The 23,622-nt window shown below is 41.3% G+C and overlaps 1 protein-coding gene across 1 annotated transcript; it reads left to right on the plus strand.

The window, feature by feature from the left end:
- Positions 1 to 12,341: 12,341 nt before the first annotated feature.
- On the plus strand, positions 12,342 to 22,532 carry CCNB1 (cyclin B1). Its single transcript, XM_049649560.1, has 9 exons — positions 12,342 to 12,572; positions 13,192 to 13,362; positions 13,460 to 13,612; positions 16,264 to 16,446; positions 17,934 to 18,092; positions 18,312 to 18,548; positions 19,271 to 19,411; positions 20,035 to 20,145; positions 20,542 to 22,532. Exons 1-9 carry the CDS (start codon positions 12,552 to 12,554, stop codon positions 20,647 to 20,649), a joined length of 1,284 nt encoding a protein of 427 aa, XP_049505517.1. The 5' UTR covers positions 12,342 to 12,551; the 3' UTR covers positions 20,650 to 22,532.
- Positions 22,533 to 23,622: the final 1,090 nt, after the last annotated feature.

Genomic DNA, 23,622 nt, shown 5'->3' on the forward strand with positions numbered 1-23,622 from the left:
CTCTCTGTTTCTTAAAAATAAAAATAAAACTTTTAAAAAAATAATTTAAAAAATTAACAAACTTTACATTTTTCTAATAATAGAATAATGAAGCTATATATAATTAAATATCTGTAACATAGGATTCGTTTTACTTTTTTTTTTTTTTTTTAATTTTTTTTTTTTAACGTTTATTTATTTTTGAGACAGAGAGAGAGCATGAACAGGGGAGGAGCAAAGAGAGAGGGAGACACAGAATCTGAAACAGGCTCCAGGCTCTGAGCTGTCAGCACAGAGCCCGACGCAGGGCTCGAACTCACAGACCGTGAGATCATGACCTGAGTCGAAGTCGGACGCTCAACCGACCAAGCCACCCAGGCGCCCCAAGATTCGTTTTACTTTAAATTTAGATTATCATTCTCCCCTAAAATTTTAATGCAGAGATGTTTGTTTTTACTAGTTAATGGTCACATTGTTCAAAATTAAAGAGTGAATGGCAAAAAGCTTCACACCTGTCACTCAGATACACAGCTCTCCCTCCTCTCTAGAAATTACCACACTTGGGGCACCTGGGTGACACAGTTGGTTAAGCATCCGACTCTTGGTTTTGGCTCAGGTCATGATCTCACAGTTCATGAGTTCAAGCCCCGCGCTGGGATCTGTGCTGACAGCCCAGAGATGCAGAGCCTGCTTAGGATTCTGTCTCCCTCCTCTTCCCCTCCCTGGCTGGCTTGCTCTCTTGCTCTCTCAAAAATAAATAAATATAAAAAAAAAAAAAAAAAAAGAAATTACCACACTTTTCAGTTTCTAGTATATCCTTCCAAATACCTTATGAATGTGCAAATATATGTATGTATTATTTTTCCCTTAGAAATTATTCCATACTTGAAGCATTAAGTAGCATCCCCACTTTTTTCCTCAGCTGTGTAGCAACCTGTGATTTAGCAACCCTGCATTTTTTTAGATTGGTTCAGATGTTTTGCTATTACAGACTGCTGATATGAATAGCTTTGCATGAATATTGTGCATATGAGCAAGTAAATATGTAGAATGTATTCCAACATGCAGGAGTTCAAAGTCAAAGGGTTTAGAGCTTGTATAAATGTGAAAAATATTACTAAGTTGTACTCCATAGAGATTGTGACAGCTTACCGTTCAATCAGCAATGTTAGAGGTCTTAAAATATTTTAAGACCAGGGGTGCCTGGCTGGCTCAGTTTGTAGGGCATGTGACTCTTGACCTCAGGGTGGTTAATTTGAGCCCCATGTTGGGCATAGATATTATAAGTAAACAAACAAATAAATAAATAAATCTCACCTAATAAGAATTCTAACAGTTAAAAAAAAGAATTTTAAGACAATAAAATTCTTAAAAATTTAAGAATTTGGGGGCAAACATTTCTTACAGCCTTAATTCATGTGCAAGTTAAATATGTAGAGATTATATATAGATGCTAAACTGAATTCGATTATAAAACCACTAGTGTTCATTTTTCAGAGTGACCTTTCAGAAGGAAAATTTTCTAGTAAATAATGTATAATAAAATTAAAATGGTAAAGTTGTATTTTTTTAATCAAATTTATTCTATGACTTACTTGTTCCTTGTATCCACAGTACCGTTTCTGAGACGGATAATATTATATTGTCTGCATATAGAAATACAGTGTTCTGTTACATATTTTTCTTTTCTGATATATTTGTTGAGGTACACTTAGGTACACAATGAAATACACAGATTTTAAGTGCTCAGTTCAGTGAGCTCACTCGAGGCAAGTGGGAGGGAACATGAAACATGCAGCCGCTTTGGAGAACTGTTTGCCAATTTCTTTTAAAGTTAAACATATATCTCCCCTGTGACCCAGCAATTCTGTTCCTGGGTATTTACCCAATTTACCCGAGAAATGGAAAGGTGTGTCCACAAAAAGACTTGTATAAGAACGTACCTAGTCATGATATCCAAATACCAGAAACAACCCAAATAGCCGTCAACAAGAAGATGGATAAATAAACTGAGGTATATTCATAGTAGAACAGTACTGAGCAGTTAAAAAAAAAACTACTGTTCTAAAAATGTAGGTAAATATCAAAAACATTATGTCAAGTGAAAGAAGCCAGATTCAAAAGAGTTCTTACTTTATGATTACCTGTATATGAAATCCAAGAGCATCTGGGAGAATCTATTTCCTTGCTCATTCAGATTGTTGACTGAATTCGGTGCTTGTAGTTGTAGGACTGAGGTCCCTGTTTCTTTGTTGGTATCCCAGCTTCTAGAGGCCACCTGCATTCCTTGGCTTCCTCCATCTCCAAACCTAGTACCATGGGTCATATGCTCCTCACCTCAAATCTCTCGTTTCCTCTCCTACTGTTGTATCTTTCTCTGACCTGTTTTTCTGCCTTTCTCTTCTACTTCTAAGGACTCATGTGGTTACACCAGGCCCATCCATGAAACATATTCAAAGGTATGTTCATATTCTCAGGTTGTAGGCATTAGGGCAAGGAAGTTTCTTTATTTATTTATTTATTTATTTATTTATTTATTTATTTATTTGAGAGAGAGCAAGGGAGCATGAGCAAAGGAGGAGCAGAGGAAAAGGGAGAGAGAGAAACTTAAGCAGGCTCCATGCCCAGCACAGAGCCCAACACCAGGCTGGATCTCACAACCATGAGATCCTGACCTGAGCTGAAACCAAGAGTCAGACACTTAACCAACTGAGCCACTCAGGTGCCCCAGCAAGGACATCTTAAAGGAGAGTGGCTCATTCTGCCTACCACATGGTTGTCTTGGGGAGACAGAATTTATTGAAAAAGGGGCAAGGGGCACCTTTTTGAAGTAATGGAAATGTTCTATATCTAGATCTAACATAGGTGTATATAATTGGCAAAATCCTTTAATTATAACTTCTATATTATTGCACTTTTTTAAGTGTACCTATAATTTGCTAGTGAGTATTCATTTAGAAGCTACTATATGCTAGGCACTGTATAAACTGTTTACATAATCTCTGCATTTTTTTTTCTCATACTCTGGTGTTATCATATACTAAGTTTGCTTTAACTGATCTAGTTCAATAATGCAGGCTGGTGGAGAAGATTTTTTTCAGGTACATTTTGTTCCACTTTATTGCCATTTTCCACTTGAATTTAAAGACCAAGGAGAGGGGCGCCTGGGTGGCGCAGTCGGTTAAGCGTCCGACTTCAGCCAGGTCACGATCTCGCGGTCCGTGAGTTCGAGCCCCGCGTCGGGCTCTGGGCTGATGGCTCGGAGCCTGGAGCCTGTTTCCGATTCTGTGTCTCCCTCTCTCTCTGCCCCTCCCCCGTTCATGCTCTGTCTCTCTCTCTGTCCCAAAAATAAATAAAAAAAAAAATAAAAAAAAAATAAAGACCAAGGAGATTTCCCCCTGCAACAAAGTATAGTACACAGATCTATCAATGTTAATACTCACCTAGTTACAGGGAAACATAAGAAAATAATAAATTCAATGGTTTATGGCTTTTTAAACATTCAGTAAATTCATTCATACTCAACAAGAATTTGTAGGAGTCCTTCTTACCAAGACACGGCTATAGGGATAAAGTCATAAGTGAAACAAAGTCCTGCCCTAATGGAGCTGACTTTCTAATCGAGACAGACTAATATGTGAAGAATAGTTTGTGATAGGTGAGAAAAGCAATAACTTATTGGCCCCTTATTGTGTATCAGATGGGCAATGTTCCAAGCAACAAATACAGAATAACCCCCATTTTCTTGATGAGGAAACTAAGGCAGGAAAAGGTTAATTTAGCTTGCCCCAAGTCATACACCTAGTAAGTGGTAAAGTCAACTTTTCAAACCAGGCACTCTGGTTTCAGGACTGACACTCCACTGGAGCACAACACAAGGATAGAGAGTAACATGGTGCTGGAGAATGGCCAAAGAGGATCTCCGTGGAAGCAAACCCGAGAACCTGATTTAAGTAAGGAGGCAAACAATATCTAGAATTCTAGACTATTCTACCAATACCCAGTGGGTTCTAGACTGAGCATCAAATGCAAGGCATCTGGGGCAGGAGGTGCTTAACACGCTAGAAGAAGAGCAGGAAAACCAGTGTGAAAGCAAATCAGGCAGGTGGTGTGGTCAGGACATGGAAAGCCTGTAGAGGGCTTGGAGGAAGGGACTTACTGAGCTGATAAGTTTCAAGAGGATCAGCGTGGGAGAGTGACACTGCAACCTTGAGGAGAGTTAGAAGGCTTTTGCCCAAGCCCCAGTGAGAGAGGATGGTGATTTGAACTATGTGACATGTTCATTGCCTCATATTTGTAAGTTTGCCATTTAAAGTAAAAAAAAAAAAAAAAAAAAAAAAAAAAAAAAATCAGACACAAACCCTTTCTTCAACACACTCGTTACAGCAGAGAAGATAAGATGAAAATAACTATAATTCAAGATTTGGAGAGATTTGGTGCCATAAGAGAGTGGCAGAATTCAGTATGGAGAGGTCACTTTTAGCTGAAGGAGGTGGCATTTGACACCTAAAGAACTGGTGGAGGGACGCCTGGGTGGCTCAGTCGGTTAAGCGTCCGACTTCAGCTTAGGTCACGATCTCGCGGTCCGTGAGTTCGAGCCCCGCGTCGGGCTCTGGGCTGATGGCTCAGAGCCTGGAGCCTGCTTCCGATTCTGTGTCTCCCTCTCTCTCTGCCCCTCCCCCGTTCATGCTCTGCCTCTCTCTGTCTCAAAAATAAATAAAACGTTAAAAAAAAAATTAAAAAAAAAAAGAACTGGTGGAAATAAGACGGCAAGGGGCTTAATTCCATCAGAGTGAACTGCGTAAACCCATTAGTATTTCAGTTTTGCATAATCGTGGCTTTCGCGTATGAAATTCTTAGGCCTGTGATTAGAAGGTTTAAGAGGAGGGTGCTGAGGGTACTTGAATACCAGAGTACAAGTTAACCATAGACCTCTAGGGAATCCTATGGGGGCGTTATTGTCTAGCCCTGTGAAAAACGTTAGCTAAATGATACATACTTTTCAAGTGGAGTGTCCCATTTGGGTTTGCTTTGATTTTCCATAGAAGCAAGATAGGAATGCCTAATCTGAAAGGCTGCAAGTTGATACAGTGGGCTGGACACTGGCCTAGGAATCACCACAGCTGTGATCTAAGGGCTGGTCACTTGTTCTCAGATGTAAAATGATGGGGTTTGGGTCCAGTGAACATAAGATTATCCCTTTCATTCCTATGAAATTAAGGCAATAGTTCTATTTATTTTTTATTTTCTTTTAAGGTTTATTTATTTACTTTGGGAGAGAAAGAGTGAAAGCAGGGAAGGGGCACAGAGAGAGGGAGAGGGAGGATCCCAAGGAGATCCACACTGCCGGCACAGAACCTGACCCGGGGCTCAAATTCAAACCCTGAGATCATGACCTGAGCCCAAATCAAGAGTTGAATGCTTAACCTACTGAGACACCCGGGCGCCTGAGGGCAATAGTTCTATTTTTTTATATAATTTTTTTAATGTATATTTTTGAGAGAGAGAGAAGCTTGATCGTGAGCAGATGGGGGCAGGATCAGGGAGTGTGGAAGAGGAGGGGGGAAGGGAGCAGAGAGAGGCAGAGACCCAGAATCGGAACTCCCAGACTCCAGACTCTGAGCTGTCAGCACAGAACCCATCGCAGGGCTCTCATTCACGAGCCATCATGACCTGAGCCAAAGTCGGTCACTTAACCAACTGAGCCACTCAGGTGCCCCAAGGCAATTGTTCTAAATTAAAGTGCGGGAACTTTTTTGTTAAAGGCACCTACCTATTTAGATAAAAGATGCATTAATGGCCTAATATGTATAAAGCAGAGTGGATGACGCAAAGAGGTCTGATAGGGCCTCTGTCCTTACAGTAAAGCAATAGTTACTGAGCATATAAAAATAAGTGAATGAGGGGTGTCTGGGTGACTCAGTCGATTAAGCATTGACTCTTGGTTTCGGCTCAAGTCATGATTTCTGCGCTCGTGAGTTCAAGCCCCAAGTCAGGCTCTGCGCTGCGCTGACAGTGCAGCTCCTGCTTGATGTTCTCTCTCTGTTTTATATATATATATATATATATATATATATATATATATATGAGAAAGAAGAGATCGATGTTGGGAAAAAGACGAAGGAAATATCGCTCTGAGTTCAGAAGAGAAAGAAAACTCTCCTGGGAGATTAGAAAAAACCTTTATGGAGAAGAAGGCATACATTGTTAATAGGAAAAATCAGTGGAATTCACGATGATTTTGAACTAGACTTGTCCTCATCCTGGCCACATGACAAAGCGGCTTAAACTCTGAGCTTCAGCTTCCTCAGGAGCATCACAGAGTTTTTGCAGGATCAGTGGCACCTTTCATCTACTCCCCACCTCTGACTCTACCCAACAGCTGATTGTAGAGTTCAGCTGGGCACCATTGCAAGACGTAACTTGTGCTATAAAGCTTCTGCTCTGGACCAGCCCCCAGGTTACTTAGCCACAGTCTCAGAGCCTCAGGCTACACAGCTTTACTAGACTACTCACTCCACAAAGACTGACTACTGTGTAGAGCAAGTCAGATCACACCGGTAGTGGACTGCAGAAGAGAAGCCTGACTTCAGTTTCCAGGACTAGCACAGGCTCTCATTCTCCCTCACGCCTCTTTGGCCCTTCCTCTTGTTCATTCCCTTTTATCTGCCTCAGCCTTCTTGGCATCCCTTAACTCAGCACAGTAACTGAAGTTACTACAAGGACTGAAATTAGGCTTTGGAGGCGCCTGTCTGACTCATCGGAGGAACGTGTGACTCCTGATCTCAGGGTCGTGGATTTGAGCCCCATGTTGGGCATAGAAATTACTTAAAAAAAACCATAAACTTAAAATTTTTTTTAGTGTTTGTTTATTCTTGAGAGAGAGAGCGACAGAGCCCAAGCAGCGGAGGGGCAGAAAAAGAGGGAGACACAGAATCCGAAGCAGGCTCTGAGCTGCTCAGGCTCCAGGCTCTGAGCTGTCAGCACAGAGCCTGACGCAGGGCTCCAACTCACAGACCGTGAGATCCTGACCTGAGCTGACGTCGAGTCGGACACTTAACCGACTGAGCCACCCAGCACCCCTCTTCCCTTTATTCTTAATGTTATATGCCAGCACAGCGTGTTATGGGATCAGTGTTTTGTTCATTTATTTTGCAGAGTGATCAGATGTGAATTCATGAAACTATATTGTTTGGTCCTGGGAAGTTTTCTTGTATTGTTTATTTAACAGTATCCTCTGTGAATTTTCTCTGGTTTATTTTTCTGGAACTATTAGTTGTATATTAGACCTTGTGGAATGATCCTCTAATTTTCTTTTCTTTTCTATAGTCCATCTCTTTGTCTTTTTATCCTTTTTTTCCTGGGAAATTTCTGTGACTTTCTCTTTCAAACCTATTGCATTTTTAATTTTTGCTGTCGTATTTTTAAGCTTGCAGTGCTGTCTTATAAACTTACTTGTGGATGCATTATTTTTATTTTTCTTATGATATGGGTGGTAACTTTTTTTTATTTTTTAGCTTTCTACTTGAATTGCTTGTTCATTTGAAGTTTCTTTTTGTTTGTTTTGGTCTCTTTCTTTCAAGTTGGATCATGTCCTCAAATGTCTGGTGCTCAGTGGCTGGCTATTAATAGTTTTTTTTGTTTACTTATTTGTCTCTTATTTTATTTTTTTATACTTATTTGTTTTTCAGAGAGAGAGAGAGAGAGCACAGAGGAGGGGCAGAGAGAGAGGGAGAGAGAGGATTCAAAGCAGGCTCCACGCTCTCAGCACAGAGCCCAATGTGGGGCTCGAACCCACAAGTTGTGAGATCATGACCTGAGCTGGAGTCCAACATTTAACTGAACTGAGCCACCCAGGCACCCCAGTTTGTTTGTTATTTAAATGTTTATTTATTTTTGAGGGAGAGCACACCTGCACATGTGTGTGAGTGGGGGAGGGGCAGAGAGAGAGGAGAACAGAGGATCTGTAGCAGGCTGTGTACTGACAGCAGACAGCCTGATGCAGGGCTCGAACTCACAAACCGTGAGATAATGACCTGAGCCAAAGTTGGATGCTTAACCAACTGAGCCATTCAGGCGCCCCTGTATATTAATGATTAAGAGTAAAACACTAAAATTGACTAGAAGCTCTGTGTCAGCATGCCAGCATGTCAAGTAATGAGCATCACTTTCAGGGTGACCCAGCCATTTCTTTGGGTAGTCTACCCATCAATATTTTTGAGATTTTTCTTTTCTCTTGGGCGGGTCCACTCCCCAGAGAGGCAAGGCCTTATCTCATTTTGGAGGGTATAAGTTCAGCTACCTGCATTTAGGGGACTGAGTGGAAGAAAGGAATTGGAGGTCTCGCCATTTGGTGTGGAGAATTTTACTTCATCCTCTCTCAACTTGCCCAGCACCTGAATCCAGAGTTCCTTTAGTTCAGCCTCTCCAAACATAAACTTCCAGTCAGCTGGGACCAGAAAGACGCTGTGCTCTCACTGCACTCAAATGTGTAGGAGGGAATCAACTAATTCTGTTTCAGCTCCACCTACACCACCACTTTCATAGGCTCCTGGTACTCCCCATTCCTGAAACCTGCCGGAGCCTATAGCAAGATTCAGTTTGCTTCTTGGTTTTCCACCACTAGCTTAGATTTCAACTTTCTTGGGCTCTCTGGTACTTCCATTACCACTTTTCGATTTGCTTTCTTGCTTCCAAAATGGTGGCATTATTGTCTCCTCACCTATCCTTGAGAGTTACGCGTTTTACTGTCTTCAGGGAGAAACAGAGACTATGTATATTCAGTCTGTCATGTTAAACCACTATTCCCTCAGTGAACCATCGCCTTCTGTTTTCTGAGACACCTCTGAGACAACACTGATCTCCAACCTCTCTGATCTTATTGCCCAATTTTCTTTTTTTTTTTTTTTTTTATTGCCCAATTTTCTTAACAGACTTCTCCCATTTGGTTCAATTTTAAATATGGAGTGCCCCAGGGCTTGCTCTTGGCATCTAGGCTTCTTTACATTCCTCCTCTGGATGACTGGTGTTAGGATTTAAATACCATTTACAGCCAAAGAAGACTTAAGCTCCCTCCCTGGGCTCTGCCTAGCGGACCTCTCCTCCCCCATACCTTTAAGCATTCCAAATGTAGCAGAATTCTTGATCTCCTACTCACAACCTGCCACCCATTAAAAGCTGCTCCTCTCTTAGTCTTTTTGTTTCAGTTACTCAGGTCAAAACCTGGGAGTTACACTTTACTTATTATTATTTAAAGTTTTATTCATTAAGTAATCTCTACATCCAATGTGGGGCTTGAACTCAAGACCCTGAGATCAAGAGTCGCATGCTTATCTGACTGAGCCAGCCAGGCGCCCCTGGGAATTACCCTTGACTCCATTTTCTCTCACTCCCAAGTATGTAAATCATCAAGACCCAGCAATAGTCTTTTTTTTTTTTTAATATAGATTTTTTTTAATGTTTTATTTTTATTTTTGAGAGGGAGACAGAGTGCAAGTGGGGGAGGGTAGAAAGAGAGGGAGACACAGAATCCAAAGCAGGCTCCAGGCTCCAGGCTCTGAGCTCCAGGCTCTGAGCTGCCAGCCCAGAGCCCAATACTGGGCTCGAACTCACGACCCTGAGATCAAGAGTTGCATGCTTATCTGACTGAGCCACCCAAGCGCCCCTCCTACAATAGTTTCTTAATGGCTCCTCTGGCTGTTCTTTTCCTTCCTCCTGCTTCCCTCCTCCTCCCCACCTACATACATTATCTCCACAGTAACTAAGGTAATCTTTTTGAAAGATGGATTATGCCACAGTTTGGCTTGAAACCCTCCAAAAGCTTGCACTGCATTTACATAGCCCAGACTCTTTACCTTGCTTTACAAAGACTTGTGTAATTTTATTCTTTCTAATTTCTTCAATCTCATTTTCACTCTATCCCCCATACTCTAGCTACACGCTTTTCTGAATATGACAAATTCATTGCTATCCCTGGGTATTTAAAAGGCTATTTCCTCTATCTGGAATGTTCTCCTTCTTGTCATTTAAACCTCACCTTAACCTAGGAATTATGTCACCTTCTCAGACCATCCCTGACTACCAAGTCCAAGGTAGCTACCAAGTTACTCTATTTATATCACTTTCTTTTCATTCTCTGCCTAGCACTTAGTAGTATCTGACTTTTCTTTTTTTCACTTTGTTTACTTATTTACCTGTTCTCTCTCTCTCTCTCTCCCTCTCTCTCTATCTGTCTCTCTCTCTTTCTCTTTCTATCTCCCTCTTACTGGAATATAAGGTTTGTGAGAATGAGGATCTTCTCTGTTTTGTTCAGAGATATATTCCTAGCACTTAGAACAGGGCCTGGTATGTAGTAAGCCCTATTAACTTGGCCAGAGGAGAGAACATTGAGTTCATTGGCTTCACACTGTATAGTTAGTTCACTTAGGAGAAAGACACACACATTTTTAAATATTGTAAAGAAAGGAGGTGATCCATGGTACTTAATGCTAATTAAGCAAAAACAAAAAACAAAAAACAAAAAAAAAAACAAAACTAGCATATTGAATGAGTCGATAGGTATGTACAGAGTTGGCAAGATTTCTCAACTCTGGCTCTACCAGACTATTGACATTTTGGGCTGGATAATTATTTGTGTATGTGTTTGGGAGGGTGGGAGCTGTCCTATGCATTATAGGAAAAGCTGTGGGAACTGTTCCAGATTAAAGGAAGCTAAATGCAACATCTGGCTCTAGACTGCATCCTCTACTGGAGGAGGGAAGATGCTGTAAGTGACATTATTAGATCAACTGACAAATCTGGAATATAAACTAGGTTGCATTTAATATTGTAATAAAGTAAACTTATGGGGCACCTCAGTTGATTAAGCTGCTGACACTTGATTTTGGCTCAGTTCATGATCTCAGGTTCATGAGATTGAGCCTTGAGATAGGCTTTGTGCTGATAGCTCTGAGCCTGCTTGGGATTCTCTCTCTCCCTCTCTCTGTGCTCTTCACCTGTTCATGTGCATGCACATGTGCACTCTTTCTCTAAAAATAAACATTAAAAACAGTATACTTATGAAATTGATAACTGTATTGTGGTTATATATGAGAATATCCTTTTTTCTTAGGAAATGCACACCAAAGAATTAAGGGATAAAGGGCTGTAAGTATGTATAACTTACCATCCAATGTTTCAGGAAGAAACAAATTTTTCATAGAGTTTATTAATTTTGAGACAGAGAGAGAGAAAGAGAGAGAGAGAGAGACTGCAGGCAGGAGAGGGGTAGAGAGAGGAAGAGAGAATCCCAAGAAGGCTCTGTGCTGACAGCAAGGTCGATTTTGCAAATCCCGAGATCATGACCTGAGCCGAAATCAAGAGTCAGAGGCTTAACCAGCTGAGCCAGCCACCCAGGTGCCCCAGGAAGAAAATTTTTATATACAGTGAGACATAGAGATATATATAGAAAGAGAGAAAAATAAATGATAAAGCAAATGAAGTAATATGTTAAGGGTACTTGAATCTGGGCAAAAGGTATATATGTTCTTTGTAATAATTTTGTTTGCAACTTTCCTAAATTTGAAATCATTTTCAAATAAAAAGCTTAAAGAAAAGATTGGCTTTGGGAAGCAATTGTATTAAAGTAATCTGGCGGGTTAAAAAGCTGACAATATTCTTTTTAATGTTTACTTATTTTTGAGAGAGAGAGAGTGAGTGAGTGGGGGAGGAACAGAGGGAGAGGGAGACACAGACTCCAAAGCAGGGGCCAGGCTCCGAGCGGCCAGCACAGAGCCTGACGGGGGCGGGGGTTCGAACCCACCAACCGTGGGATCCTGACCTGAGCCGAAGTCGGTCGGTAAAGCGACTGAGTCACCCAGGCGCCCCGAAGGTGACAATATTCTTAACATACAATTTGTGCTGTGGAAACTTCAGGGATCCAAAAAATAGCCAAAGTTTCGTTCCCAAGTAATTCATTTTGTGATCCTGGGAAAGTCACCCAAACCCTCTCTGAGCTTCAGTTCCTCCACCCCAGGAATGAAAACAAATGAAAGATACTCAAATCAAATGAAAGAATGTATTTTAAAGCCTTTCCTGCTACAGTCCACTGCAGAAGAGGAAAGTGTGTAACAATAAGTAAGATTAGAGCCATAACTGCGTCTCAGTTTCTCCAACTCTTGCTGCCCCACTGGCACTTTTCAGAGGCCACCAGCCACTCCCTGTGCGAGCTCCCGCTGCGCTCAAGGTCTCCGCTCCAGGCCGGCGGCACACTGCCTGCTCGCCTCTCCAGGTGGCAGCACAGCTGCCGGAGAGCAGAGGCCTGGCCCCGCCCCCTCTCGAACGTCTCCGCGGGATCGCCCAGGAAACGCATTCTCGGAGGAACAGGCAGCAGCCAATGGGAAGGGAGCGAGTGCCACGAACAGACCAATGAGGAGGGAGCAGTGCGGGGTTTAAACCTGAGGCTGGGTACTGCTCCTCCCGGCGTGCTGCGGCGGAACGACTGTTGGTCTGCGGTGCGTTCAGGTCCCCGGCTCTTCGGTGGCTCCCGTGCTCTGCTTCTCCCCGTTGAGCTGCTGCCTGGTGAAGAGGAAGCCATGGCGCTCCGGGTCACCAGGGTGAGCTGCTGCGGACGATGAACAAACGCGGCCTTCCTGGCTTGCTGCGTGTTCTCGCATCCTCTGTCGCCTGCCGGAGGCTCTCGAGCGGACCAGGGCAGCGATTTGGGGAGGAGGACGGGGGCGGGGGGGATCAGTGGGCCCCTGGCTTGGTGGGGGAGTTAGGTGGACCGACGAAGAGAGGAAGAGAACTGGACCAGCCTTGGATAAATGCTTGCCGCGAGTGGGGAGGGCGATGGAGGGTCCACAGGAAACCTCTTTTAAAATGTGATAGAGGGCCCCAGAGCCGACACCCACCAACCTCATAACCCCCTTCCCGGAGAGAAAATGCCTGCAATTGCAGGCTTTTTTATTTCCTTTCAAATGTAAATTCGTGGAATTTTAGGGTCGGCCGGGACTAAACCGACAACCCCTGAATAGATGAGTGAAGAGGTTCTAGGAAGAAATTGACATGTCACAACCGAAGGGTAGATCCTGGAACCCCGGTTTTCCTTGGGAACCCTTTTTTTTTTACAGTCAACTTTTGTCCTGAGAGCCTCTCTCTTGCCCCACCTTAATTGACCCTTGACTTACTCCGCTCTGATTGGGCCAGCTCTGAAAGTGGTCTTGCTTCTTTCAGAACACGAAAGTTAATGTTGAAAATAAGGCAAAGATCAGTATGGCAGGCGCAAAGCGCGTGCCTCTGGCCACTGTTGCAGCCTCCAAGCCGGGACTGAGGCCAAGAACAGCCCTCGGAGACATTGGTAACAAAGTCAGTGAACAGCCACAAGCCAAATTGCCTCTGAAAAAGGTAACTATCTCTTCCTGATCTAACTTCTCTGTAAGAGTCCACCTTACAGCTGTGACCCTTGATGCAGAAACAGTTCATTTTCTTCTTTCATCCACAGGAAGCAAAAACTTTGGCTCCTGGAAAAGTTATTGCTAAAAAAATACCAAAACCTCTGGACAAAGCACCCGAGCCTGTGTCTGTACCTGTGCCAGAACCAGAGCCAGAACATGAGCCTGTTAAAGAAGAAAAGCTTTCTCCGGAGCCTATTTTGGTAAACTTTGGTTTGGTTGTTTCTTTCCCTCATTTAATAATAACGTGGAATCAGTGTTTGAACAAATAGTAATAATAGTAACATTTATAGAGTGCTTAGCAGGAGGTAGCCTCTGCACTTCAAATACATTTAACTCCCCCAATCTTTAATTTTTTTTTTTTTTATGTTTATTTATTTTTGAGAGAGAGAGAGTGTGTGTGAGCGAGGGAGAGGCAGAGAGAGGGGGAGACACAGAATCCGAAGCAGGCTCTGGGCTCTTAGCTGTCAGCCCAAAGCCTGATGCGGAGCTCAAACCCACAAACCCAGAGATCATGACCTGAACCAAAGTCAGACGCTTAACCAACTGAGCCACCCAGGCGCCCCATAACTCACCCAATCTTTGTATTGACTCTCTTACTTGTATTCCTACCTCTACTTTTTAGATAATGGCTTAGAGAAGTATTAGGTAAATTTTCTAGAGTCACACATCTGATCACACATATGGACTTAAACCCAGGCCATCTGGCTTCAAAACCTAGGCTCTAAATCGTTTTGTTATACTGCCTCCCCCCTCTTTTATTTATTTATTTATTTACTTATTTACTTATTTATTTATTTACTTATTTATTTATTTATTTTAAGTTTATTTGAAAGAGAAAGTTCTCTCAAAGGGGCAGATAGAGGGAGAGAGAATCCCAAGCAGGCTCCATGCTTTCAATGTGAAGCCCACTGCGGGGTCAAACCCTCGAACTATGAGATCATGACCTGAGCCAAAATCAAGAGTCGTTGGAAGCTTAAGAGACTGAGCCACCCAGGAGCCCCTCCTGCTCTTTATTAATGGTATTGATTTATCATATGTGCATGGATCAAAGATTTTACTGTCTTTGGTACAAGCCATCTGACCAGAATTTATTGACTGAAACAGATGATCTTGAATCCTTTTACTCCCTAATGTGGCCACTGAATAATTAATAAGCCTGTAACACTGGAATATATAAAAGTGTAAAGCAGAAAAAAATGTAGATTTTCAGAGTAGATAAAATGAGTTAACATTTGGCCTCAAAAACTAAAATTAAGAACTTAACTAAACATCAGTCATGTAAATATATCCACTCCTTTGAAGGAGAAACAGGACACCTAAAAGGGGCTTTGCTGGATTTACAATGAACTGCATTTAATGAAGCTCTAATTTTATAAGAATACTTTTTTTTTTTTTCGGTGTTTATTTTGAGACAGCACATGAGAGAGAGCAGGGTAGGGGCAGAGAGAGAGGGAGAGACAGTGAATCCCAAGCAGGCTCTGCACTGAGAGTGCAGGGCTCAATGTGGGGCTCGAACCCATAAACTGGAGATGACCTGAGCCAAAGTCGGACGCTTAACAGACTGAGCCACCCAGGTGCCCCTACAATGGCATCTTTAAATTAAAAAACAAAAAGTAGGTGCCCCTGGGTGGTTCAGTCAATTGAGCATCCCACTCTTGATTTCTGCTCAGGTCCTAGGATCTGCCAGGGTGGTGGGATCAAGCACAGGCTCCACTCCTAAATAAAAAATTGCATACATACATACATACATACATACAAAACAAAGTAGTTAAAACCAGTTGAGAAAATGATCTGTAAAAGTCATTCAGCCTAGCCCCTTATATCTAAGGGTGGGAGATCTGAAGCTGTTGCTTTAGTATTAACATTCTGGACATGACACATGAAACCTATAGCATGTACAGTCATACCAACTATGTGTGGTTTCCTTGAAAGTCCCATACTGATGGTCTTTGCTGTCCCACTTATTTAAAAAAGGCCTTTCCTACCCTCACACTCTTTTAGCTAGTAATCTTTTCATCTTTCAAAACAGTTCAAACAGGTGCCTGGGTGGCTCAGCCACTTGAGTGATCGACTTCGGCTCAGGTCCTGATCTCACAGTTTGTGAGGTCATGCCCCACGTCGGGCTCTGTGCTGACAGCTCTGAGCCTGGAGCCTGCTTGGGATTCTGTGTCTCCCTCTCTCTCTTCCCCTCCCCCACTCATGCTCTGTCTCTCTCTGTCTCAGAAATAAACATTAAAAAATAAATTAAAAAATAGATAGATAGATAGATAGATTCAAATCCCTTTGAGGACACTGTAAAGACCATGTCTTGCACAGGGCTTGACTAGAAGAACATGATCAATGAATGTTTGAACAAAGGGGAAACTGGAGCTTGAAGGAAATGGTTAATGATAACGAATGAACTCTGTTAGTCCTTGGTAGGCAGGACAGACATTGTGTTTTCCTGGGCAGTGAGAAGCAGTCCATGTTTTGAAATGAAGACAAAAGACTCATTCATTTGGATTGACTTCACATGACACTGATAAACAGATTTGTTATTTACTCATTTCCTTTAGAAGAAAGTCTAACATGTGATTTTGTTTGCTTTTTCTCTGTTTTACCCATTCGTGTCGAGGTTCTACTGATTTCAAAGTGGCTCATTCTGTTTGGGCATTTCACTTTTGTATTAATCATGTCCTGAAGAGAAACTGAATAAATTTGAAAAGAAACTAATTTTCCTTTAAGGAAATGAATTGTGAATTATATGTCTTTTTAGCAGTTGGTCTGTTGAATCGGTACCAATAATTGGGCCTTCATTCCCGGATGGTATGCTTCTCTTTGCTATTATTTCAAAAGGTTTCTCTATTTCAAGGTTGATACTCCGTCTCCAAGCCCAATGGAAACATCTGGATGTGCCCCTGCAGAAGAATATCTGTGTCAGGCTTTCTCTGATGTAATTCTTGCAGTGAACGATGTGGATGCAGAAGATGGAGCTGATCCAAACCTTTGTAGTGAATATGTGAAAGATATTTATGCTTATCTGAGACAACTTGAGGTCTGTATTGTTCCAGAATATTTGTTTTTTCTAAATGGTGCTTAGCTTTATTAAAGATATTTTACTTTGTTTACAAGAATTCAAGCAGGATGTAAGTAGCCTTAACAGATGCTTAACAGATGCCACTTGGAAATTCTTCTTCGTGGGGTGCCAAAAATCAAGTCCCCAGACAAACCAAGGATATCTTTTGTTTGCCATTTTGGACAGAGAAAATTCAAAGTGACACTGGGTACTGCCCGAATGCTTTTTTTTTTTTTTTTTTTTTTCTTTTTTTCAAAAAAATTTTTTTGATGTTTATTTTTAAGAAAGAGAGTGCAAGCTGGGGAGGGGCAGAGAGAGAGGGAGACATAGAATCTGTAGCAGGCTTCAGGCTCTGAGCTGTCAGCCTAGAGCCTGATGTAGGCCTCAAACTCAATGAACCACGAGATCATGACCTGAGCCAAAGTCAGATGCTTAACCAACTCAGCCACCCAGGTGCCCCCAGAACCCTAATGAATGTCCATAGGTTAAGGATGGGCAATTCCCAGGCTCTGTGTTTGAGGATTAGAGGCAGGAGGTAGGCCATAATGGAGAATATGCCGAAAAACTATAACCACCAGCAACTCAAGGCACTTTGGGTCCTTGTGGCTGATGTGCATGTAACACCAGGGAAATTTTTCTGTGTCTGAGAGTACAATAAAAAAGTTTTTGGTTTTCTTCCATTTCATATCACTTCTGAAACTTCATATTAGTGGCATATGCCATCTGCTCCTCCTGCCCGCCAAAACAAGGAAGCATTCTGTGTGCTAACAAAAAAGCAAACAAGCACATTTGCCCAGTTGTGTGTTTATAAGGTATTCTCTTCTTTCAGCACCATTTAACATCTTTTCTCTCTTGTCTGGTTCTTCTGGGCATCCAAAAGATTTTCTATACAATTGTTCTGTAAGAAGACTTCCTTGCCAGGACCAGGCTTCCACTTTGGGTTTCATCTCCCTTTTTAAAGTTTTCTAACTTTGGTGGGGTGGGTTTAGCAGATGTATGCGTTGGTCCTTGATGGTTCATTCTTTTTACCTATGGTGTGTTGAGGGTTTAAATCCTACAGCAGGAGAGTGGTAGCATATAGGTTCCAGCTGATCTGGAAAATAGCTGGTGCTATTTTTCTCTACTTCATAAAGCTCAGGTTCTGGGTTTATAGTCTTAAGTGAAAAGATCTGAGATGATGACAAGATATCTTGGGGTTGAAGTGGTTGCAGAGTGTGGGCAGGTAACAGTGATGGTAAGTTGAACTTAGTGAGATCTGCCAATATGAAAAACCTGTCAAACTGCCCTATTTAATGTTTGCTTTCTTCCTCAGTGATAGAGCTGTTTGTAGTGACAGTATGAAGAATTAAGTTGACACCTGTTAGAGATTCTAAATGCTCCATTACTATTCTGTGATGACTAATATTTCTGATCAGAAATGTCACAGGGAGTCTTGCTTCTAAAGGATAATCAGCATTCTTTTGCAGGAAGAGCAAGCAGTAAGACCAAAATACCTACTGGGTCGTGAAGTCACTGGAAACATGAGAGCCATCCTAATTGACTGGCTAGTACAGGTTCAAATGAAATTCAGGTTACTGCAGGAGACCATGTACATGACTGTTTCCATTATTGATCGGTTCATGCAGGTGAGCATAATTCAGTACCTGAGGGTTCTCCATTCCAGGGTTCTAGCTGAGTCCTAAGAAACAAACTTCTCCGGCTAACATCTGTCTTGTGGGGTAGAGTGTCATTAATTGAGATTTTGCTATTAGAATGTTTTTTCCCATGTTCCCTTCATAGCTATGTTGTCTCTTTTTTTTCAAGTACATATTAGTTGTTCATCAGGTTGGAATTTCCCATTGCAGAATAATTGTGTACCCAAGAAGATGCTGCAGCTGGTTGGTGTCACTGCCATGTTTATTGCAAGTAAATACGAAGAAATGTACCCTCCAGAAATTGGTGACTTTGCCTTTGTGACTGACAACACTTACACCAAGCACCAAATCAGACAGATGGAAATGAAGATTCTAAGATCTTTAAATTTTGGTCTGGGCCGCCCTCTACCCCTGCATTTCCTTCGGAGAGCATCTAAGATTGGAGAGGTACAGATTTCTTGGACAATCTTTAGTATGGGACATAATGAAATATTGCTAATCACAAAGATCTGATTCACCTGACTTATAACTCTACATGAGGAAGACATCAAGATGTTCTTTATTTCCAGTCAGGCTATGTATTAATGTTTTCATTGAGGCTTTCCATGGGTAGTTGAATTTGACAGTTTAAAAAAATTTTTTCAATGTTTATTTTTGAGAGAGATATAGCATGAGTGGGGGAGGGGCAGAGAGAGAGAGGGAGACACAACCAGAAGCAGGCTCCAAGCTCCCAACTGTCAGCACAGAGCCCGCCGTAGGGCTTGATCTCACAAACTGTGAGATGATGACCTGACCCGAAGTCAGATGCTCAACCGACCGAGCCACCCAGGCACCCCAGCATTTGAGAGGGGTTTTTTTTGTTTTTTTTTAACGTTTTATTTATTTTTGAGACAGAGAGAGACAGAGCATGAATGGGGGAGGGGCAGAGAGAGAGGGAGACACAGAATCGGAAGCAGGCTCCAGGCTCTGAGCCATCAGCCCAGAGCCCGACGCGGGGCTCGAACTCGCGGACCGCGAGATCGTGACCTGAGCTGAAGTCGGACGTTTAACCGACTGAGCCACCCAGGCGCCCCTATAGACAAATACTTGTAATTATAGTTAAGGGTATACTGGTTATTGCCATGACAGAATTCTGACAAAAGCTCAGAGACCTGTGGGTTTTGTTTCAGGTTGATGTTGAGCAACATACTTTGGCCAAATACCTGATGGAGCTAACTATGCTGGATTACGATATGGTGCACTTTCCTCCTTCTCAGATTGCAGCAGGAGCTTTTTGCCTAGCACTAAAAATTCTCGACAATGGTGAATGGGTAAGCTCTTCCTGCAGACTTACATTACCTGAAGCTTTTAAATTTTAAGTGATGTTTGCGCTAATACTGGACTGTTTTCATTAAAGGACAATTCAAATGATTTCTAAAAATAGAGCATCGACTGAGAGAATGATTAAAAATGTTATCTTGTTTACTATGTGTTCATAAGATATTCCCACTTCATTACCTAATTTCACCTTACACAGATGAAGACTCTCAGGCAGGTCAAATGACATGCTAGAAGTCCATCATACTCCCTGATTCTACACATATTTCTCCTATGTGCCATGTGCTACCCTAGGCCTTAGGAGTAGTATTAGGCATGTGAATGTTGGTGTCAAACAATTTGGAGCCCAGCTTTGGAGGGTACACTAGTCGGCAATTAAAGAAGTTTAATTAGGCTTGAGCACATTAGTGTATAATAGGTTTAATAAGTACAGGGTCCTGGAGAAGCATGAAAGAAGAGTATTTGGGGAAGAAGCCATCTTAAATTTATCTTAAATTTCAGTTATAATCAGTCCTCCAGAATCCCTCTTCCTACCCCCTACTCTTGACTATCTTAAAGAAATTTTCTGAGAACCATTCTTCATGAGCATTTCTAACATTAACTTTTGTTGCCATAGACACCAACTTTACAGCATTACCTGTCATACACTGAAGAATCCCTTCTAAATGTTATGCAACACCTGGCTAAGAATATAGTCATGGTGAATCGTGGGCTTACAAAGCACATGGTAAGTCAGGGGCATTGTAAGTTGTTGGGAGGACAAGTGAAAATACTTAAGACTTCAAGTCTGTAAATGAATAGTTTATTTTCAAGGAGTTGATTTTTTTTTAAATAATGTTATTGTTTTAAGTGTATTAATACTTGAGAGAGAGAGAACACCAAGAGAATGAGGGGGAGGGAGAGAGAGAACGCCAAGCAGACTCCACACTGGCAACGGTGTGGAGCCCAACCCAGGGCTCTCTCCCACGAATTCTGAGATCCGTGACCTGAGCCAAAACCGAGGCGCTTAACCAACTGAGCCACCCAAGTGCCCTTGGAATTACTTTAAGTGACTGTCTGTACTATTGGGTCTCACAATGTTTTCCTTTTTCCCTTCATTAATTATTATGCTTTTGTCTTCCAGACTATCAAGAACAAGTATGCCACATCTAAGCATGCTAAGATCAGCACTCTAGCACAACTAAATTCTGCACTAGTTCAAGATTTAGCCAAGGCTGTGGCAAAGGTGTAACTTGTAAACTTGAGTTGGAGTACTATAATAACTACAAATAAAATTGGCACCATGTGTCATCTGTATATATTATATGTTACGTTTACTTACTTTTAATAAAGTTTGTGGTCCTTTTTATTTCTTACACCTTAACTCATTTGAATGTGGCTACTTCCTACTCAAGGGTAACAAAAAAGGTCTGTTAAAGATACGATGGGGAATATAAAAAGTGCTTTCAGTTTATTGGGACCCAGCACATATATATAATTGTTACTTGTGTGGTGTTTGTTTTATGTACCTGGCTTTGCATTCTTGTATGAATTACTATGGTCATGAAGGCATTTAAAGCTGTTCTCTAGGGCATACTGCATGTAAGCCCAATTATCTTGGAGAATATGCTGCCTTATTCTGTCAAAGATCTGCCACCTTACCCCTAGTCCTCCTGTTTTCTGTTTCTTCTGGTGGTTTCTGCCATAATTCTAAGTAGTTTTTACTTCTACCACTATTTCTTAAACTATCAACTTTTTTATTTGCAAAAATAAGAACTTTATATTCTACACTTTTTCACTTTCTTGGTTGATCAAATAAAAGCAGATCCTCAAAACACATAAAAGTATCTAAAAAAAAGTTAATTTACTCCCCACCCCCTATTCTTACAGCTCAATCCTATCCACGTGAAGGCACCAACAACAGTTTGGGGTGTATCCTTCTTTGATTCTATAAGTACAAATATGCTTATAAATAAGTTGTTAGGGGGATTTCTAAGAAATGGAATCATTCTATATATAAGCAATTCCTTTTAACATGTATAGGCCTTAGCTGTATGTGGGCATTTCCATTCCATAGTATGGATAAAGTATAGGTTATCCATTCTGTTGATCTTCAGATTGCTTTTCCTCTTTGCTCCTACAGATAAACCTGTTGATCATTAAATACCATGCTTTCCTTTTTGTACTCTGGGTTCTCTAGGTATGTGCATTCTAAGTTTTGGCAGGTGCTGCCAGATGACTCTCAAGTGTCATCAGCAATGTACAAAAGTGCTGGATTTCTCTGCTTCCTTGCCATAACCGAAGATAATGATTCTCCAGTTTCTGTGAATTTGGCAAGAAATAATCTAAGTTGTTTGCTGTCCTAATTTTTAATTCTGATGGCTAGGTTGAATAAATTTTTGTTGATTACTTATCGATATGTAAGGTTTTTCCATTTTGTCATTTGTCTTTTGATTGTTTATGCTCTTTTGCCATGCAGACACTGAAGTTTTTATATTGTCAAATCTTGTTTTCTACAGTTGCTTTTGGATTTTCAGTCTTAAGATCTGCTCCATCTCAGAACAGTAAACATGTAAAATTTGGAGTTTTCCCCATTTATATCTATAATCCCTCAATAAACTTTCTGTATATGGCATAAAGTAAGACTCTTCCAGATGGGTGCCCACTTAGGCCAGTATCACATGATCAAGATTATCCTTGTCCAGCTGAATTGAAACAATTCCCATCTATTTCTTAATCTTTTTTCCTGTGATAAGTGTAAAACTATTATATTATCTGGTAAGGTGAAGCAAGCACTATTTCTCAGATATTTGGGGGCAGTTTCAAACATAACAGAAAGTTATGTCCAGTTACCGAGAAGCTTCTTTGAGGTTTTGAGTATACATCATGTCTTCCCATCCAGAAGCGTTTTTCTCCAAGATCTGTTGCATGCCCTCCAATGGAATGTTAGAATTTTAGTTCTATAATTACTGCACTTGTATTGTCAAGTTTATTGCTGGTTTTGTGGGGGTTTTGTCACTACTGTGAATACAATCTATTTCCCACTAATTTTATTGCTAGTTGTAGTTTGCTTGCCCAACTGACATCAGTTTTTTTATTCAATTTGTGTTTTTTGTTTTGGTTTGATTTTTTACTCAATTTGTTTTAATGGAGTTCTCTAGGCCTTAAATCTACAGATTTTTTTTTTCAGTGCTTACGGTATTTATTGTATTAGAATCTCCAAAATAATCATAATAAACAGATCCCAGCCCTCTATTTTGTTCCTGGATTAGGCATCTAAGTATTTTTATTTACTGTTTTTGCTGTTAGGCTTTAGGTAGTGTTTATGTTTTAGATTTTTTTCTTTTATTTCTGTTTAGAGTTAAGTGGCAAGGCTGTGGAAATTCATTTGCTTTTTCAGCTTTAATATTCCACATTAGAGTTTTCCTAAAGTGGAATGAATTCTTGCTCATGATACATGGGTTTAATCTGTTTCTTTGAGAAGATTTTGTGTCTTATTTGGTAAACTGGTTCAGTCTTGTTATGGTTTTCTAGTTTTTCTCTTACTACCTTTAAGATGGATCAAAGACATTTACATTTTTACATCTCGTAATTTAAAATTACACGTTCATTGAAAAATTTATAATGTTTTTACTTTTGAGACAGAGACAGAGCATGAGCAGGGGAAGGGCAGAGAGAGAAGAAGATACAGAATCTGAAGCAGGCTCCCAGCTGTCAGCACAGAGCCCGACGCGGGGCCCGAACCCACAGACTATGAGATCATGACTTGAGCGGAAGTCGGACGCTCAACCGACTGAGCCACCCCGGCGCTCCGAAAAATTTTTTAATTAAACTGTAAAGTCCTGGGGCGCCGGAGTGGCTCAGTCAGTTAAGCATCCAACTTCGCCTCAGGTCATGATCTCACCGTTTGTGCGTTTGAGCCCCCGCCTCAGGCTCTGTGCTGACAGCTCAGAACCTGGAGCCTGGAGCCTGCTTCAGTTTCTGTGTCTTCCTCTCTCTCTGCCCCACCCCCACATGTGCTGTGTCTCTCTCTGTCTCAAAAATAAATAAATGTAAACCGTAAAGTCCTTTGGCCTGGATCTGCTTAGAATGGTATGTTTTACATTGTCAGTGTTTTTTAGGAATTACCTTCCCTCTATTAATAGGAAATAACTATTCTAGATTCTTAAAATTATAGTCGTATATATAGCTTCTGTCTCATCCTTGATACTTTTGTTTTCTAACT

The sequence above is a fragment of the Panthera uncia genome (assembly GCF_023721935.1).
Source record: "Panthera uncia isolate 11264 chromosome A1 unlocalized genomic scaffold, Puncia_PCG_1.0 HiC_scaffold_17, whole genome shotgun sequence".
Taxonomy (NCBI): Eukaryota; Metazoa; Chordata; class Mammalia; order Carnivora; family Felidae; genus Panthera; species Panthera uncia.

Coding starts and splice junctions, on each gene's coding strand:
- CCNB1 (XM_049649560.1), top strand. CDS start 12,552: ATGGCGCTCCGGGTCACCAGG. Junction 12,573..13,191: donor TGGCGCTCCGGGTCACCAGG/GTGAGCTGCTGC, acceptor TGCTTCTTTCAG/AACACGAAAGTTAATGTTGA. Junction 16,447..17,933: donor CTTATCTGAGACAACTTGAG/GTCTGTATTGTT, acceptor ATTCTTTTGCAG/GAAGAGCAAGCAGTAAGACC.